The sequence below is a fragment of the Motacilla alba genome, chromosome 3, assembly GCF_015832195.1.
Source record: "Motacilla alba alba isolate MOTALB_02 chromosome 3, Motacilla_alba_V1.0_pri, whole genome shotgun sequence".
Lineage (NCBI taxonomy): Eukaryota > Metazoa > Chordata > Aves > Passeriformes > Motacillidae > Motacilla > Motacilla alba.
Window position 1 is genome coordinate 33,170,382 of NC_052018.1, and position 18,538 is coordinate 33,188,919.

At 37.2% G+C, this 18,538-nt stretch overlaps 1 protein-coding gene across 2 annotated transcripts in view; it reads left to right on the forward strand.

The window, feature by feature from the left end:
- TTK (TTK protein kinase) overlaps window positions 1-13,564 on the forward strand; it is a 29,765-nt gene extending 16,201 nt beyond the window's left edge. For both annotated transcript variants that reach the window (XM_038133838.1, XM_038133837.1), the window contains exons 10-23: window positions 346-445; window positions 1,160-1,283; window positions 2,623-2,804; window positions 2,923-3,059; window positions 4,483-4,609; window positions 5,689-5,781; window positions 7,496-7,653; window positions 7,739-7,890; window positions 9,075-9,199; window positions 9,511-9,591; window positions 10,842-11,018; window positions 11,357-11,447; window positions 11,668-11,765; window positions 12,863-13,564. In XM_038133838.1, coding sequence (XP_037989766.1) covers window positions 346-445; window positions 1,160-1,283; window positions 2,623-2,804; window positions 2,923-3,059; window positions 4,483-4,609; window positions 5,689-5,781; window positions 7,496-7,653; window positions 7,739-7,890; window positions 9,075-9,199; window positions 9,511-9,591; window positions 10,842-11,018; window positions 11,357-11,447; window positions 11,668-11,765; window positions 12,863-12,952 — 1,735 coding nt within the window. In that variant the 3' untranslated portion in view covers window positions 12,953-13,564. The remainder of the gene's footprint in view (window positions 1-345; window positions 446-1,159; window positions 1,284-2,622; window positions 2,805-2,922; window positions 3,060-4,482; window positions 4,610-5,688; window positions 5,782-7,495; window positions 7,654-7,738; window positions 7,891-9,074; window positions 9,200-9,510; window positions 9,592-10,841; window positions 11,019-11,356; window positions 11,448-11,667; window positions 11,766-12,862) is intronic.
- The last annotated feature ends 4,974 nt before the right edge of the window (window positions 13,565-18,538 follow it).

The window sequence follows — 18,538 nt, forward strand, 5'->3', positions numbered from 1 at the left end:
AGCATGTGAAGATGAAGAAAAAGCGTGTTCTGGCTAATCAGTAAGCTCAAAATAAATGGAAATTAAAGTGGAAATGGATTTAGTTCAAAATATCTAAAAGTTTATGTAGTCCACTTTTTAAAATAAGAGATAAGACAGTCTTGTAACTCAAGATATTTTAAAATCCTCATTTTGTAGGACTACTTTGCATCGTTTCTCACTTTGCTGTCTGAGTGGACCTGCTTTTCTGTATATTTTAAGCTTGTAACCAAAAGTCTTCACACAACTACTTTTCATCTCATTCCCAAAAATAACTATTGCCCCAGTGTATTGTATGTGATGTAATTAAAAATGTTACTTCAACAGGCAAATGTCCAGCTCCAAACAAACAGCCTTTGTTGCACCTTTTCCACCATCAGAACAGAAACCTTGTGGGCGTGATTCATACAGCCTGGGAGATTTGCAGGTAATGTAAATTTTTTTTAAATATATAAAGAAATTCTAGGTATCCAATTATATTAGTCAGAAAGATAATAACACCTTTTTCAATTCAAGAAAGAAATAATGTAGGATTTCACTTTAAGTAATCATTTGTGGATAGAAATATTCATTTGGCTTTTAAACTGAAAGTTTTTATGCGTAATAGGGCATTAAAAAAGAGCTTTCTCTGAACCCATCAGTACATCTGATGGGAGCCAGTGGGAGTGGTGTTTGGAGTATGATTTAGGAAGAGGGGATAAACTGATTTCAGCTTGACTACAGGACCTTTTTAAGCTGTAGTCATGAATTTTGCCATGGGAAATACCCTATATAGGGAAGTCAATTCAACTAAATTAGTGTTCTGTGGAGCCATAAATTACAGCTTTTGATAGGGATTTTTATCATAAAAAAACAAATGACTTACATTACTATGCCTTACGTTTTCGTGTCCCTATCTCCTGAAAGAAAATTTCAGAGTAGAAAGCATTTAGCTTTTATTATAGCAACTAGGTTATGATAATTCATAATGTTGATATATTTAAAAATAGCATTGGTAATACTTGTCTGTGTAACCTGCACAGTTCCCTGAGGCATGTTTGCTTTGCAGTGTGCCTGCCACTTAATCCCCTTGAGGAATGTCTTTTGTATACTACTCTCGAGTTTTCCTTTGATTCTTTAAGATGCTTTTTATGTTCTTTAGTCCTTACAAGAAAAAACAGCTTTGCAGTTGCAGATGTTGGATGAGGGCAGCTCAGAAACAGCCACCAATTCAACTGTAACTCTCAAAACCAAAGTGGATGCAAGTCTTGTGACAAAAAGAGCAGGTAACTATTAATGTCATGTCTGAGTAGTTTGAAATAGAATAAATGTTGAAAATGTGCTATTCTGTTTTTTTAAAAAATGCATTGCTAAATAAAATGTTTTTCAAACAGCAGAAGTTACTGCATTATTAACATACTTTTGGAGAATTATTCTTAAAGTTCTTTTAAAAACAGTTTTGATGTATTTCAGAAATACTTCACTAGATATTGCATGGATTTTGACTGTTGTGTGAAGTCAGCTAGAAATAGGGATGGTATTAGATTACATTTTTGTCTTTCTGGAAAATATTGTAACCAGCTTAGATTTATAGTAAGGATTTCAGGGCTAGTAAAATCTAGAAGGTTGCTGCTAATTATTTACCAACTTCATGGAATATGGAATATATGTACTAACCTCCTATGGTTAGTTGCGAGCTACTTCAGTGTTTCATCAGAAAGCTGGTTCCCAAAGTGGCTTTCTCATCCTGCTGAAAAATTAGGTGAAAATGTCTAATATTGCAAGAGTTAGATTTAGGATTGTGTAAGTACATATGTATTGTAGGAAAGAAAGAAAGATTTCAGTTGAAAAATGGTGATTTTTTTGAACTTCAGTGTCCCCTAAGCTCCTCAGTGAACTTTTCCCACTGACATTGGGAACAGTTTGGGTTTTGGGTCATGGTTGCCCTGTTTGTGCTTCATTCACGTTTCCAGGTGAGTTGTTGGTTGAGGTAGTTCAGTCCTTCAGCAGCTGACTTGCACTAAGCTGCTCAGCATGGGATGCTGCTTTCTAGTAATTTGAAAAGAAAACTTTTCAGGCTTGTGAAGGAACACTCTTAAGCTATGCTGTTTGCAGCTTGCACTGTCACATCCCGCCATTTCACTCTTGTACTCCCTGTGCAAAAGGAACTAGGAGACAGTGCCAAGTCCCTTTAGGCCTCTGGCTTCAGTCATTGCACTTAGATTATAGGCTGCTTATTGTTGCAGACAACAGACTTCTCATTTGGAGTGTAGTAGTAAGCTTATCTTCAGTGCTTTATAAACCTGCTCAGTATCCCGGGATGTTGTAGTACAATTTGTGAACATACTCTCGTTGCGTGTGTTGGCGTAGGAAACAGTTGCATCTCTGTTACTGTTACATTGTTGTCCTAAGACTTTGAAGAAAGTTGCCATTTTACTGCACTCACTTGAATATGAACCTTGAGGACTTCATTAATGTCTTTTAAGGCCTAATTCCAGTAAATCATCTGTGTTTTAGTCTGATCTAGAAAATGAGGTAAAATTATTCTATAAACTTTTCAAGTGTTGAATATTGAATCATTTTAATAGTCTGGGTTTTGGGTTTTTTTTTGGTTTTTTTTCACAGAAAATAAAGTTCAGCACCTGGAGCTGAAGACACCAGAGCACAGGAGTCTGGAGAGTCAACAGCAACAAACTAGTTTTGGTGAAAGCTATAGAAAGCAATTGGAACAGATAAAACTAAATTGTGTTAATGCCAGAAAAAAAATGCCAACTCAGGAAATGTCACAGAAGAGCTGCTATGGAGAGGTAAAGTAACCAAAATACATACTACATGTGTGCTAGCAGCAGCCTTCTCATGCTGAAGAAATTGTTTTCTTAATTGCGGCTCCTTGTGTGATATCATATCTTGCTTTGCCCTTTGTAGGGGAAACAAATGAACATTGAACAGTCTGGTCATCCTGTTTCAAGACGATTATCACCACCAGATGCTGTTTCTAAGAGAAGTGACCCATCGCACGTTTATGGAACACCAAGCACCACATCTAATGATTATATGGCCTGGTAAGCCTACTATAAGATGGTAGTTGATCTCTGAAAAGGTTTCAGCAGATTTTTACAGGGTTTAAATTATTCTGTTTGATAGCAAACATTCCAAGTGCTTCTGTGAAATGCCTGACTTTGAGATTCAGGTTGCATTTGGGGACCTTTGCCTTTTTGGGCAGCTTTTCAGCATTTGAATATTTACCATCAAATCAGTAAGTTCCTAGTAGTGTTTACTTTTTTCACTGATGCCTGCTACATGACACTTTCTTTTGGATAACTTTTTATGTGGCTGACAGGCTTTTTAGATTGATAACTATGTACCAGTTTATTTCCCATGATGCAAGTGTCTGAGGTTTTTTAAAAGCACTTTGAGAAATCCAGAAACTTGCAGAATTAAGCACTTATGTTAGGAAATTATAGCATTTGTTTATCCATGTTACCTTAAATAAGGCATAAACCCCTATGCCTGTGTTGGCAAATCTTTCTAATTATGTGATTACTTACTGTTTTCATAAGTCTCTAGGATGAATCATATAGGTCAAGGTTGTATGCTGAGTAAGCACTGTTGCTGTTGGTAGGACCTCTGTCTCTATAGCTGTAGAATTCAGACTATAGATAGGACATGAGCTACATAATTTCATAAAGAAACGTGATAATAGTCCTTGAATAAATTCTCTTTACTTAGTTTGTACATGCTAAATATGCAGAATTGCTGAGTGTTTCTGTATTCAAAGAAAACCATGCTTTGGACTGGTTTTGTTCTTTTTTTTTTACTTCTGTGATTTTACTCTACCAAATAAATCCTAGTTATATACATTTTTTCCAGTTCTGATCCTGGCATTAGTTTCTGTAAATACAATGGGGGGAAAAATAAAGTATGTTAAGAAATACAACTAAAGAGATGGCAGACACATCAGGAGAACAAATAAAAAAACTATAGAATTTTTGCAGTCTTTAGTTTTCTTAAATCTGTGATCTTTCTGCTCATATACAGTGTAGCTAAAGCTCTCAAAGCAATAGTGAGAGTTTTTGAAGTTGTCTGTCTTAATATGCTTACTTTAAGAAACAGGTAATCTAAAAAGTTTTTGAATAAATAACAAGCTGGAGAAGAGTAACTGGCTCAAACTCTTATAGTCAGCTCTTCTAGCTTTATAGTTCTTTTACTTTTCAGTTGCTGGGAAGTGCCAGCTATTGTCTGAAGATAGTGAGTTTGTGTTTTTAAAGGTATTTGCTAAGTATGTTATAGTTTCAGTGTATTTCTAGAAGGACTTCCAAATGAAGAAGTTGAAGTGGTCTTAATGGTAATTATTGAATGAAGTGGAGGCTTGAGCTCTTGCTAGTCAATAGGGTTTAACTTTCAGGAAACATTGAAGATTTCAACTTTGTTGTTAAAATTATCTTAACAAAATACAACTAATGCAGATATTCATTTTTTTGTTAGTTTCAGCACACCAGTTGTAAAGGACAAGTTTCTACCAGGATGTCAAATTTCTACTCCCTACAGCCAGTTCCCTTATTATTTACCACATACTCCAGCAACTCCATTTCAAAATCAAGTTGGCTTGCAGGTAACAATTTTCTGTCATTTTTAGCACATATTTTCATTGGGAACTACTTTAGGTAAAATAAACGTGTGTATATATTTTTTTTCATCTGAAGATTCTGTTCATCTTCCTGGAGGAGTAATGGAAAGTAGTCTAGTATTCCTAAAAGAGCTTCTTGTGTGTATATCTGAATTCAGATGGCCTAAGTCAGATGTTGAAAAATCAGTTCAATTTTGTCAAAATGCTGGAGCCTTTATGCAATCTAAGCCTTTTCAGGTCCTACTTAATGGCAGAGAAAAGAACTAGAGCCTCTATTTTTGTTCGGCAGTGCTTTTACAGTTGTATTACCCAGTACAGTACCATTAAAGAGAAGCAGTGTGTGTTGAAAACCATGAGTTTGAAGGAGGTAAAAGATTGCATTTTGCCTCCATTTTTTAAGATTTTTTTCTAGATTTCACAAATCTTGATACATTTGTTGTGGCCTGCCATAATGTAAAAATGGATTACTGTAGATGTGTTGCATATTCAGGTAGGAACCTTCCCAATTGTAGATAAAACTGGGGGATAGGTTTAAGATTTTATCCTCTGGTAGCATATTGATAAATTAATAAATCAACCTTGAGGTCTTTCTGTGGCTTGGTATAGCAGATATGGGCAATGCAGGCTGTTTCAACTTCGCACTACTTCAGTCTTTTAGCTAGTAATTAGCTTCAACTAGAATGGTAGATGATTTCAGTACAGCTCTTATGTTTCATGCTGATACTGAAAGTCTCTTGGATAATGTAATTTCTGACGTTATATGTAAAGAGGGAGATGTCTCTAATGATCTGGGAAGCCTTATTAAAGAAGATCCTTTCCTTGATTTCCAGTGTGAGGAGCATTGGCACCTTTTACAAGAGTGCAGTGATGTCACATGCCAAATGATGATCAGTGTATGGGGATCTGGCTTTCTTTGAAGTTTCTTTACTGCTTCTAAACAACTTTATCATCTTCAGGAAGAGCAAGATAACTTAAAGCATTTTAACTTAATAAAAAGTAGAGCTCTCTTAAGTTCTGTTGCAGGTACCAATATTTATTTCTTAACCTTTTCTACGTGTACACAGGTTCCAGCTTCTGTACCTTCGCATGAATGCCTTGTCATCAATGGAAGAGTTTATACAGTGTTAAAGCAAATAGGTAGTGGAGGCTCAAGTAAGGTAAGGTGCTCCTTTATCCTTTTAGGCAGTCACTCATTTACACAGTAGTACAATCCATTGTAAATACACATTGAAGTCACCTAATGAGTGCCTAGTGCCTTGTACACAATGTTTGACCCTGGGAATCTAGAACTTTGCTGGTTTAATGCTGTGGTTAGACTTTCTCCCCTTGAAGATAGTTTCAATGGTAGAGTAAGCATTAAAATTTCTGGTAGAATCAGCTCTTCTGTTGTAAGAGGTGTGCAGCATTGAGTACGTCCTAATGTGAGAGGCTGTTGTTTGGAGCAGTGTGATTACAGTGTTGGGAAATGGGTGACTTGTAAAGTTCAGAGCCTGAAGGAGACAGACCATCTCTTAACTACTTCTGTAACTTGTTTGAGAAGTAGAGTTGTAGCTATGTCTGAAGTGGTGAGTGAGCTGCTTTTTACATGGAAATTTGGGGTCATGAGAGCTTGGGAAACAATATTGGCAGAATCTCTTGGGTTTGTTATAGTTGTTTACTTTCTTAACAGCATAAGCAGTTTAAGCTGGATATTGTGGAGGATTACGTCAAAGGCCTTACAGAAGTCCGGATAGATGACATCTGTATCTCTTCCCTTGTCCTCTGATGTAGTCCCTCCCTCAAAGAAGGTCACTGGGTTGGTCAGACAGATGACAGACTTGCACGTGGTGAAGCAGTGCTGGCTCTTTCAAATCACCTCCCTGTTCTCCATGTATTTTAGCATAGCTTCTAGGAGGATGTATCCTAAGGATAGCTAATTTAACTAATTATTTACAGGTCTTTCCCTTTGTGAATCCATGTTGACTGTGTCTGATGATTGCATTTCAATAGTACCCAGTAGGATATTCTCTGTAATTTTTCTAGCAACTGAGGTTAGGCTAACAGGTTTTTAGTTTCCTGGGTCTTCCTTCACATCCTTCTTGTCAATTGGACTAATACTAGCCAGCTTCCAGACAGCAGGGAACTCCAGAAAGAGGAGCTCTCTGTGTCACCAGTGTATAGCTGTAGGATGGCAGGGACTGTGTGTCACTTTCTCATAGTCTGCTTAAAACAAGGCTAAAATAGAGCAGGGTATGCATGGGGTTTTGTGTTTAAATGTTGCCAAGGATGAAGATTCCATAGCCTATCTGGACAAGCAGTTTTCCTGTTGGACTATATGATAGTGAAAAAATCAAACTATCCCATTGCTATCTTTCTTGTTAGTTATGTCTGTTGCATCTCATACTTTGATGGTTCAAGAGGAGTCTGTCATACCTTCCCTTAGATAGCTGAAGACAGCAATAGGACTTCCTGCAGCCTTCTCATCTTAAGACTAAATGAGACTTTGTGCTCTCTGCCTTTTCTAATGTGCCATGTAATCTAGCCTCCAAATGATTTTGGTGTGACAAAGTGAATGTGTGAAGGCAGATCAAACCTGTATCTCTGGGAGTGTAATTTCATAATCTTTATCTTAGGAACACTGCAGACTTATGATGTACTACACCTGGTGTAATATAATGTGTCACCAAGATAGCTTCTGATAGAGGGCTGTTTCTGTCGTAACTGGTGTCTTTTTTGATTTTTTTTTTTTTCATGCTGACTTGTATGAATTTCTTTGTGTTGTTTCTTCCTTTTGAAGAGGTAGACTTCATTGGTATTTTGGCTGAGTTGAGATGGACCATAGTACATCAGAATTAGGGATGGATGAAGTTATTAACTAATACTGTTTTGCAGGTGTTTCAAGTACTGAATGACAAGAAGCAGCTGTATGCTGTCAAATATGTGAACCTAGAGGAAGCTGATCAACAGACTGTTGAGAGCTATAAGAATGAAATTGCTCATTTGAGTAAACTGCAGCAACATAGTGATAAGATCATCCGCCTTTATGGCTAGTGAGTAAATACTAACTTTATTTAATCAGTGTTTCTCTATAGAAAGATATTTCCTTCACTTTTAACATATGTGTTTTCTTTTTAGTGAAATTACTGATCAACATATCTACATGGTAATGGAGTGTGGAAATATTGATCTCAATAGCTGGCTTAAAAAGAAAAAAAAGATGGATCCATTGGAACGAAAGAGCTATTGGAAAAATATGCTGGAAGCTGTTCACACAATCCATGAACATGGTATTCTTAAATAATTCTAGGTATTTGTGTAGGATATATGGCAGATAATATGGATCTTGTTTTAATTTTGGAAGTGGTGTTGGTGTAATCTTAGTGATCTTCAAAGATGGGTATTTACTGTGTTTTAAAAAAAGCAGTGATGTGAAAAACCAAGGTAAATCTTGATTCAGAGATAGACTTAGCTAACTCAAGAAGGATCTCACAAATATCACTGTTAATGATATCTGCTTTCTTTCAACAGCCAGAAAATACTTTCTCTTTTAGACTACCTCATTATGCTTCCACTTGTTAATTCCACTTGTTCTCTGTTAGACTAAAATTTTAGCCACTCAGTCTTTCCATACTTAGCTCTGACATTAATGACAGCTCTGCCATCTTTACTTTAGGAAAAAGCTTAAACACTCTGTCAGAGTTCTTCAGGCCTTCCTCTTGTCTTTACCTATATAATTGTATATGCATCTATATTCTGTTTGTCTGTGTAGCATGAAGGAGAGGGCAGGCTTGGATCTTTTCCTATATAATAATGAAGTGAAGACCAGTACATGTAGCAGGAAGCATCATCTATTTTCAGGACTGGAGCATTCAATAATATAGCAAACAGCAAAACCTACTGAAATTCAGGGTGCATGCTTACATGTGATGTTTTGAAAAAAGACATAGATTTTTGTAAAATATCAGGGTAGATTGCTTGATTATGTAGATAGTAACCAAAATTCATGTTAAATCGTGCGAGTAGAGCTTATGAGAAGTCAGTTGTGTATGTTCCTCAATGAATGGTACCTTTAATCAGACTAAGCAATAAAATTATTTTATTTTAACTACCTGCTTAGCTAATTAAAGAGAGCTGCAAGCATGGACAGGCCACTGAACTGCTCCAGAGCAGCAATCCAGTGTGGCTATGTGCACACAGAGCCGGAGTGTCTGTCCCAAACTGAGACAAACTGTGCAACTCAAATTGGTTGGAGCTGTTCTGGAGTACCTGCAGGTTTGAATAAGTAGTAATTCTAACTGCAAATTCATGCAAGTTAAGAGCTCTTTAGGAAGAAATGGAAGCACTTTTATGAAATCTGCATAAACTTAGATAAAGCCAATCTGCACCTTCTGTTTGTGCAAGGGTTATGGAAATTGAGTAATGCTGACCCTTATGGTAGTAATTTGGATTTATTTTAAACTCTTTTTTACAGGCATTATTCACAGTGATCTGAAACCAGCAAACTTCCTGATAGTTGATGGAATGTTAAAACTAATTGACTTTGGCATTGCAAACCAAATGCAGCCAGATGTGACAAGTATCATTAAAGATTCTCAGGTGAAATTCTTCTAGAAAATTCATGTCCATTTTTCTGTGAAATGCAATAGTACCTGCTGATAATTTTGATTGTAATAACCTCAATTACTATTGAGTTCTTATGCTGAATAGTTTTATATGTGTACATGAATATTCATGTATAGTGTTTTTACATGTTTTTAATGAAGAAAATAATAGCATTCAGCCTTAATAGAAATAAACTTTTAAGATGTTTTTCAGTGTCTTGGGACAGAAATCTAAGTTTTTGTTAAGTTAAATAAATTTAATGCATGCTTTACTTAAAAAAATATTTTTTTCATTTTTATGGCTAGGCTGGCACAATGAATTATATGCCACCTGAAGCAATAGAAGATAGGTCTTCCTATGGAGAAAATGGCAAGCCTCGTTCTAAGGTAGTATGATCCTTTTCCTTCTATTCCCTTCATGTTAAGAAGGAAGTAATTCAATCATGTATCTGCAGATTAGTTTCTTTTTTTTCAAAATCTTCCACTGAAACTTAAGAAAATTTATTGTGCCATGATGATGGTGTGCAGAGTTGGAAGGTCATGCCTAACCACCTAAAAGCATTTGGCAGATGATGTTTAAAAAAATTGAAGTGCTCAATTACTGAGTAAAAGTGAATCTAAAACAGAGGCACAGTCTTGGGCATTTTAAGGACACATGTATGAGTTCAGTGTATCCTATTATTTTTTCTCTGCTACAGAGTATTGTGTATTGTAGAACATTCTATAACATCACCAGGGCAATAGAATGTGAATGATGAGAAAAGTACTGAAGGGGAAGTGTTTTTCACATTGGCAGTCAAACTTCAACTGAGGGTTACATGGTTTGGTGAAAAAGTATTTAAAATCCATATGTACTCACATGTACATGAAGATTAACTTTTTAACAGTTGAATGGTAGTATTAGTATGTAATGAAATACAATCTTGTCTTCCTAAATAGAGAATAATATATTTTATAAGTGGATTTCTTTTTTAAGGACGATAATTTTTTTTACCTTTTTGTACTTTTAAATTCGTACTGCATGCAAAGTGGAGATTTGTTCAGTTTATCTAAGCAAAAATCTAACCACTGTGCTGGGAGTCAGGTTCTCTGTATGAATCTTCCTCCATTTGCCTCCTCTTCCCCACTCTGTGCTTCTCTTAAAGTACTCCAGCTTCAACAGGACAAGTACAAAGTTGTACTGCAAGGAACAGCCTGAGTGTCAGGGTTGAAATATGGATCTGAATCCTTTAAACACAGGAGAATTGAATTGTGGCTTTCCACTCAGGAGACATAGTGGTGATCTCTCACTGTTTCCTGGGTTTAAATAATTTAGCATGCTTTTAGTTGTATTTATTTTTAAATCTGAAATTAGAATCCTGCAGTTTGACTTGTTAAGGACTAACTTTGTTTTTAAGTTAGTTCTTCAAATAAGTTGATTTTCAAAAATAGCTTACAAGAATAGTTTTCTTATCGAGTATCAGTGAAGGAAGCCACATTACTATCTTAGTAGATAATGGCATGCTGCCTTTGTGATTTTGTGTAAGAGTAACAAAGATTTCTTATACAATGAAAACTGTACAAATCCATGATAAGGAACTGATCCTTCAGTCAATTTAAGTGGAGAGTAATCTTCTTTTTTTTTTTTTTAATATTAGATAAGTCCCAAAAGTGATGTGTGGTCTCTGGGCTGCATTTTGTACTGTATGACATATGGAAGGACTCCATTTCAGCATATAACAAGTCACATCAATAAAATGCATGCTATTGTTGATCCAAGCTATGAAATAGGGTTCCCAGATATTGCTGAGAAGGATCTTCAAGATGTGCTGAAGGTAACTTTTTGAAGGTCCTTTTGTTTTAAATAATGGTAATTTCTTTACTTAAAGCATATTTTCCAAAACTGAATGAGTTGTGCTTGAGAGACTTTTTCCACAAAGAGATGCTCACTGCTACTTGTAGCAACAAGCCTTATTCCAAAAGAAGAATGAAGCTAGAGCTACTTCACCTAGTTTCCATGTTAAAGTCTCTTTTCAGCTCAATGCCAGTTAAGTAAGTACTGAAAGCAGTCTGACTGAAGTCCTTTGGTTCAACAACCTAAGTAAATACTGTTAATTCCTAGGACAATTCATAATTTATAGGCAAAACATTCTTCCTCTTTTTTCATTTGCAGCGCTGTTTAATAAGGAATCCTAAAGAGAGAATTTCTGTTTCGGAGCTGCTGGTACATCCCTATGTTCAAATTCAAAGTCATTGTCAAACAGGTACATTTATTTTAAAATACATTTTTATTAAATAGTATTTGTAACTATGCGTTAAAAAGCACTTTCCTCTTAGAGGTACTATGAGCTTGTTGGCATGACTCAGTTTTGTTTGGTGCTTACATCTGCTTCAGAAAAGACTTCAATATTTTCATTCTTAAACCTCTTACAAACTGTTCTGGCAGTTTTTACACATTTCAGCATAACTATAAATTATCTGCAGGCGTCCCAAATGCAAAAGGAACAACAGAGGAAATGAAACGTATCCTTGGCCAGCTTGTTGGCTTGAATTCTCCCAATTCTATTTCTAGAGCTGCGAGGGTAAGTAAATTGTCTTTTCTATTTTGTGTACATGCTCATGCAGACAAATGTTAGAATGTTCGGTCATGAACGATGAAACAATACATGTATGAAATCTTTAGCCATAGCTGGGAAAACATTACATATCATAGTGCTTTTATTTGCAAGGATACAGACTCTCTCTACGTTCTTCTGAATTGGAAGGGCTTAAAATGATGCCAGTAATCTTTACTTTTAGGTTTTTTCTTTCCTTTCCATTTCCTGGTAGATCTGCTTTGCTTTTAAGCAGCCCCTAAGCGAGGGTCTTCTAATTTAAGAATCCTCACTATGAAAAAATTATCTAAATTGATCTGTTAAGTGTGCACATTTTTGGACTGCAACTGTTCCTGCTTCCTGGAAGTTGCTGAGCTGTTAATGCAGTGCTATTTGTAAATTAGTTCCTGTGTGTTGAAGTATTGCAGCCTCTCTGTTTATTGCCTGAAAGAGAAGTTTGATAAATCTTTGACTCTGTTCTTTCTACCTGTGTTTCAGAAGTGATGGTGGTAAAGTATACATAAGACCTAGAGAATGCAAAGCTGCTTTCATGGGGAGGAAAGCAAATTCAATGTATATTAAATTGAAAGGAGTTCATGCTTACGCTTCTAGTTGCACTTGATTGGTTTTAAATATGAGGGTGAACAAGTAGTTATTCTTCTAACAAAATGATGTGGCTGTTTGTGGGCATCTGAGTATCTCATGTAAAGCTTGCATGCCCCCAGTTTACAAATAACTCTCTCCTTCCATGCTGGGGTTTCCATAGTGGAGACATTTAATAGAGTAAACTTGATTTTTAGATCTCTGCAGTTCGTTTGTTCTCTCCTGACTTGTGAAGCTCTATAACTTTGCCCACACTGCTAAGTCAGCATATGTATTTTCTTCTGGGCACTGCACTGCGTTACAGCTGGTACAACTAAGCTGTCTTAAGTGTGTTTTTGTTTTTTGATTTGACAAAACAATTTTAGTGTGGAATATTTCAGTATATGATAATTTATTTCAAGTGGTAATGTTTGTTATATAGTTTGAATCCATGTGCAGTACAACTGTGTTCACCTGAATACCCTGTGTTTGTTAACTTTCAGACTTTATATGAACAGTGCAACAGTGGTAAAACTCTTGATGTATCAGCATTTGCAAAACCTGGGAGTCAGAAAACATGGACAACAAAATGATGTACTACTGTTCAGGAGGCAACAGATGTCTGTTCTGTTCAAAAAGTATTTTGTGCTGCTAGCTTTTAAAAGGACACTCAGCATAAAGTTTGCATTTTTATATGTTCTTTGTGTTCTTTTGATAATGATTGCAGGTCATTAAAAAGAGCTTAATTGAATGTTTTTTACTGTGGACTCTTTCACTCCTTACATGCTGCCTTGGGTTGAGCAACGACAATGGCTACTTGGTGATTATGGTCTGTGTTACTTACAAAGCACTACAGTGTCTGTAGTACAAAAACTTGTATGAGAATCTTTTAAGATGAGATCTTATGAGAAGCTAATATAAAAAAGTTCCCAAAAAATGCCAATTGATGTACATGGAAAACATGAAATACCTTTTGAAACATCCAAGGCATGAACAGAGTGTTATGCTGTTCTGTCCTTTGCTAATAAATACCTTGGAAATGAACACTTGGTATAAACCACCAGTTACAATATTGGTAGATGCATGTAAATGTCACCCAGTTTTTGAGCTGTTCCTGTGGTTAAGTGTTATGATGGAATCATCAGTACTGTGTTGTACTTATACGAATAAAATGGCTCTTGTATTAAAAACGCTATTACAAGTTTAGTCTGCTTTTCAAATTTCAAAATAGAAAATCCTTCAGGATTCACAATGGTAATAAGTTACTAATTTGGATTTTTAAAAGCATTAATACTAAGCATTCTCTAAATGCACTGAATGTAAGAGAAGTGAATTCTACGTGGTTGTTATTGGATTGGTCAGGTTTTAACTGAAATATATTTCTGGTGTGAGTGTCTGTTCCTACCTGCCCTCCCTTGTTTTGGGTTAGCTGTGATTCTCCACATTACACAGGGAGAGTGATCAGAGTGGGAATTATTCTTGGTAAGGAGGAGGGCTGAAGCAGGGGCAGAGAATGTGTGCTCCGCTGCAGTGCTGGAGCACACACAAGAACAGCACATCTCCTTCCTAAGAGCAAACCTGGAAAGATAAACTTAAGGTGTTGGTCTCATTGTCATTATGTGAAACAGGATGTGGAATCTCAGTTAGTCCTCTGTCAGGATGGGGGTAGTTGTCCTATATTTCTAGTGAAAAAGGCTTGTTCCCTATAGTGGTCTTGTTCTTGCTCATTTTTTTAAGACTTAGTGCTGCTGCTGCAGAATTTCAGAGGTATTTCAGGCATAAAGAGTGAGTAGCTACACTAATTGTACTCCACCTTTTGTTTATAGTTTGTTGTATAGATGTTGAAATTTTCAAAGTTGAAGCCAATGAAGAAAATTTTATTCTGCACATTTCATATTCTAAACAGTTGGAGAGACTGCTAAGGTATGGGAACTTAGACACTTTGGCTTTCTCTGGAAGGGGGAGGAAGAAGTATCAGCCTCTTCAGAGAAAAATCTGTGAAGAAAATCTTTACTCTGCAGAAATGTCTTTTCATAAAGTGAAAAGTTTCCCAAGTCCTTGTCTAGATTACAGAGCTTGAAAAAATTATTTGTAATTATTGTAATGCTACAATTGTTAACTTTTGCTGTTTTGCTTCCCTAGTTAGTGTTGAATATTGAGAAGCAGTGCTACATTACTGCACAAAAGTGCTACGATAGCTACAGCTATTTTTCTTTTGTAGTGTATGATTTATCAAACCTTTCTCTTATTCCATGGCTGTTGAAGAACCCACAGGAAATATAACTGGCAGGAGAGGGAGCTTATGAAAGAGCCCTGGGGCTGATAAGAGGCAGTGGGTTGTTATCAGTCATCCCTTTTAAATTTTTCCATTGCAGATGGGCAGTTGATTTATACTCCTTCCCCACCTCAATGACACGCTTCAGGATGTCTGTCTACCTTGGTAGCTGCCACTTACCAGTCTTCAATCTATTTCAGGTTTTTTTTCTGCCTTGTAGACAACTATCTCCCTTCTCAGGTTTTGCTGGAGTCTTAAAAGCATAACTGAATTACAGAAATGTGTGATTAGCTTTAAAGGATAAAAAACACCTGTTACCCAGCAATTAAGATTAACTGCTAGAAGCTTTTAAAATGTCCATCCTGCATTACTGTCACCCTCAAGGCTGCATTTCAGGACATTGTATATAAAGGAGAGAGAAGATGGCTGGTAAAGCAGAGTATGTCTCTGTAAAGAGATAAATGTACAGCATAATACTGTATCAGCTGATAGTGAGATTCCACAGCTATGTGAAGCATACAGAGGTAAATGAGAACACTTCACTAAGTTCCCTGTTGTAATTCTTGTTGGAAAAATGGGTTTGGGAACTTACAGCCTGTAAATCTAAAACTGTGGTCCAAAAACTCTGCTCAGCAGCTTGCACTATAAAAGAAACCTAACTGCAGAAGGGTGACTTCCCTTTTCATTTATGAGGGGGTATAGCACGACTCATTGTCCAGATTCCTCATGAGGGTAAGTGGAGGGGCAGGAACTGACCTCTCCTCTGTGGTGGTGGGAGCTGAGGAAATGGCAGGAAGCTGTGTCAGGGAAGGTTTAGGTTAAATATCAGAAAAAGGTTCTTCCCCAGAGGGTAGTTGGGCACTGGAACAGGCTCCTCAGGGGAGTGGTCATAGCACCAAGCCTGACATAGTCCAAGAATTGTTTGGACAATGCTCTCAGGCACACTCTTGGGGTGTTCTGTGTAGGGCCAGGAGCTGGACTTGGTGATCCTTGTAGGTCCCTTCCACCTCAGGACACTTTTTGATTCCATGATTCTATGACTCTGCCTGAACTCTGCTCTGTAAGGTTAGTTGGAATTCAAACACTAAACAGAGTTTAAGTTTTGAAGGCTCTGCTCATGCAGTCATTCTTGTTGTGACAACACCTAGAATTTGAGTCCTTGACAAGTACAAGAAAAGGAGGCTGATACCTCTGCTCTGAGGACACTTGATCAAGGAACAGGAAAAATCTATTCACAGATCCATCACCATGATGCTGGAGGAGTCAAACTCCTGCTTCTCATCTAGTCTTCTGGAAGGCACTCTTAAGGTGCTACTGCTGTACATGTAGCTGTGCAGGAGGGAAATAGTAAAATCCCTAACAGCAGAGTACAGAGCAGAGCATGTGAGTTAGTCTGAAGGTAAGTTGTCGAATTGTCACTATTTTGGTCCCTCCTGTGGATTTCTGTTCTTCCTTTATGGTACCTGATAATGGTTGCATGCTAGACAGTTTCAACTAATTTTGGGAGTGGTGGTAAGTATCAAGTTAAAAATTCAACAGTTGAAGAAACTTGAGTTCTAGTCCTGGTGAGAAATCTACCTTGCTCCCTGAACTCCTCAGCAAGGATCTCTGGCTAATCCTTGCAGGTGCCAGTTATGACAACTCCTTGCTTCTCTCTTCCAGTTGTTTACACTCTTACTGCCTTGCTGCTCACACAAAAACGAGTTCTCAGCAACAACAAATAAAACAAATATCACCTTTTATTGTATTTCTCTTTAACGTTTCTATTGCTAAGGTATGTCCTGTTTCAGCTAAGGGTAAACTACTAATATGGGAGTATTCCCTTCCTGCTTGATGTATATATCTCTTCCCAACTTGGTTATCTGTCCCACCTGCCTGGGGCACAAGGCTTGTCAGTCTGTCAGGGAGCTGGTACAGTGTGCCCTTGTTTGCTTACTGCTTCACATAAAGTAATTAGGAGATAAATCTTGTGAGATAAAGGCTATGAAGAATGGAGCAGGCTCTGCAGTATGATTTACTTGTAGGATATAGAGGTGTACACCTGTGTAGACACAGAAGAAGTCTTTATACAGCCTGTCCATACACTTTCATGGGAGTTGCTGAAATGAAACCTGAGATAAAAATCTGACTCCTCACCTCAATTCCTTCTCTTGGCAGGTAGAATATTCACAGCTAAACAATGATGCAATTTGAAGATTCTGGCTCTAATCAGATGAATTGCTAAAATCCAGGCAGATTTTGCAATGAAAGATATGACTAATTTGATGTGGAATAGTGGTACCACTGTTCTGAACCCTGAATAAATACAAGGAATAGGTCAGTTTTAAACAATATCTGTCCATTGGTCTTAACCCTTATATGTTGTAAAGCTCTCTGGCTTGTCTCTGTACCCACTTAATGTGTATGTTACGTGGTAAGTGCAGGCATGCTTTGAATTCCTCTTTGTAACATGCTCCATGTTTCTGGCTTTTCCCCTATTTTATGTCACTGTTAATTGTATTTTTAATTAGCTATATTTAAGGAAATATCAATTGGATTTGCACTTGCTTCCTTTGTAGTCTTGAATAGACTAAATCTTAGAGGTCCCAAATGACTCTGTTAGCCTAGCACTGCCAAGCATAGGTAAAATATTTGTGAGTCTTCGCTCTTTACATTCCTTGTCTTGTTTGCTTAGAGTTTGGCAGAAAGCTGTTCAGTACCACAGATCTGTACAATGCTGCTTGCGTTCAGTGACTTACTGGGGCATATTGCAGAGTAGCATAGTACTTTGAAATAATCTTATCAGCCATAAAATGTGTGTTTGGATGTTCATGCAATGGGACACACAGTTCTGTGCAGCAGAAGGCTGTGATGTCCTCTCCACAGTGATAGGAAATGCTGGGTTCTGCAGCAGCTGCTCTGTGGTGGAGGAACAGCCATCCAGCACGAAGCACTCGCCAACATTTCAGGAAGGTACCTCAGTAATGAGAAGCTCTGAGTCTTCAGGAGGTCTTGGGTACCTGAGTGAAAGATGAGTGTGTGCCTAAATCTCTTTCAGTCTGATCTTTGGACTTAGCAGGCGTCCAGCACTGCAAAGGTAAAGTCACTTCCTAACTTCAGTGATGGATGCTGAGCAACGCAAATATGAACAAAGCATTGGTCTTTGGGACAGCAGATGAAGCTTCAAAGAAACCATGGCTTAGGGAATGCTCCTGTTGCTGCTCTAGCTTCTCATCTGGAAAGAAAAATCAACTCATGTGCATCAATGTTTAGAGCTGAGAAAGTTGGAAATCTTCATGTCAAGCTGTGCTCTGTAAGATATTAGTCCAAGGAACTACTTGATGTGTCAGTAGCAGCTTTTTAGGGCAGTCGATAAAGCTCTCCAGACCCAGGTGGTTTTGACTGCTGGAGTCTATAGGAGTTTGTAAGAGCTGTGTGAGGTGTTGTCCTGTGAGATTTTTAAATTAGCCTTAGGAACATAGAAAGGGAAGGTAGTAAATATGATACTCGTCTTCATGCATGTTGAAGCTTGTAAATGAGACTAGCAAATGTGTGTTCCATAGTAAATAAAGCCTATGTTGACAGAACACAAAGGAATTCACATGGGAAAAAAGTATCTTAACATACATACAACACAAGGGGCTGTGGAGTGGTATTTGGGGATGATTCTTCTGCATTATGCATAGTTTTCTGAAAATGTCTGCCCAAACCTTGCACCAAAGGAATCAATTAGATATTAATTATTGGGAAAGGATGAGAAAGCAATAAACTATTGGTATGCTGCTACATAAACATATTTGGTTTGAATGCTGTCTGCAGTCCTTGAAAAGGTTTAATAAAGCTAGAGGATATGGAGAGACCCGATGCAGGTCTTCAAGGAGATGGAAATGACTTCCAAGACTAAAAGCTGTATGACTTTCTTAGG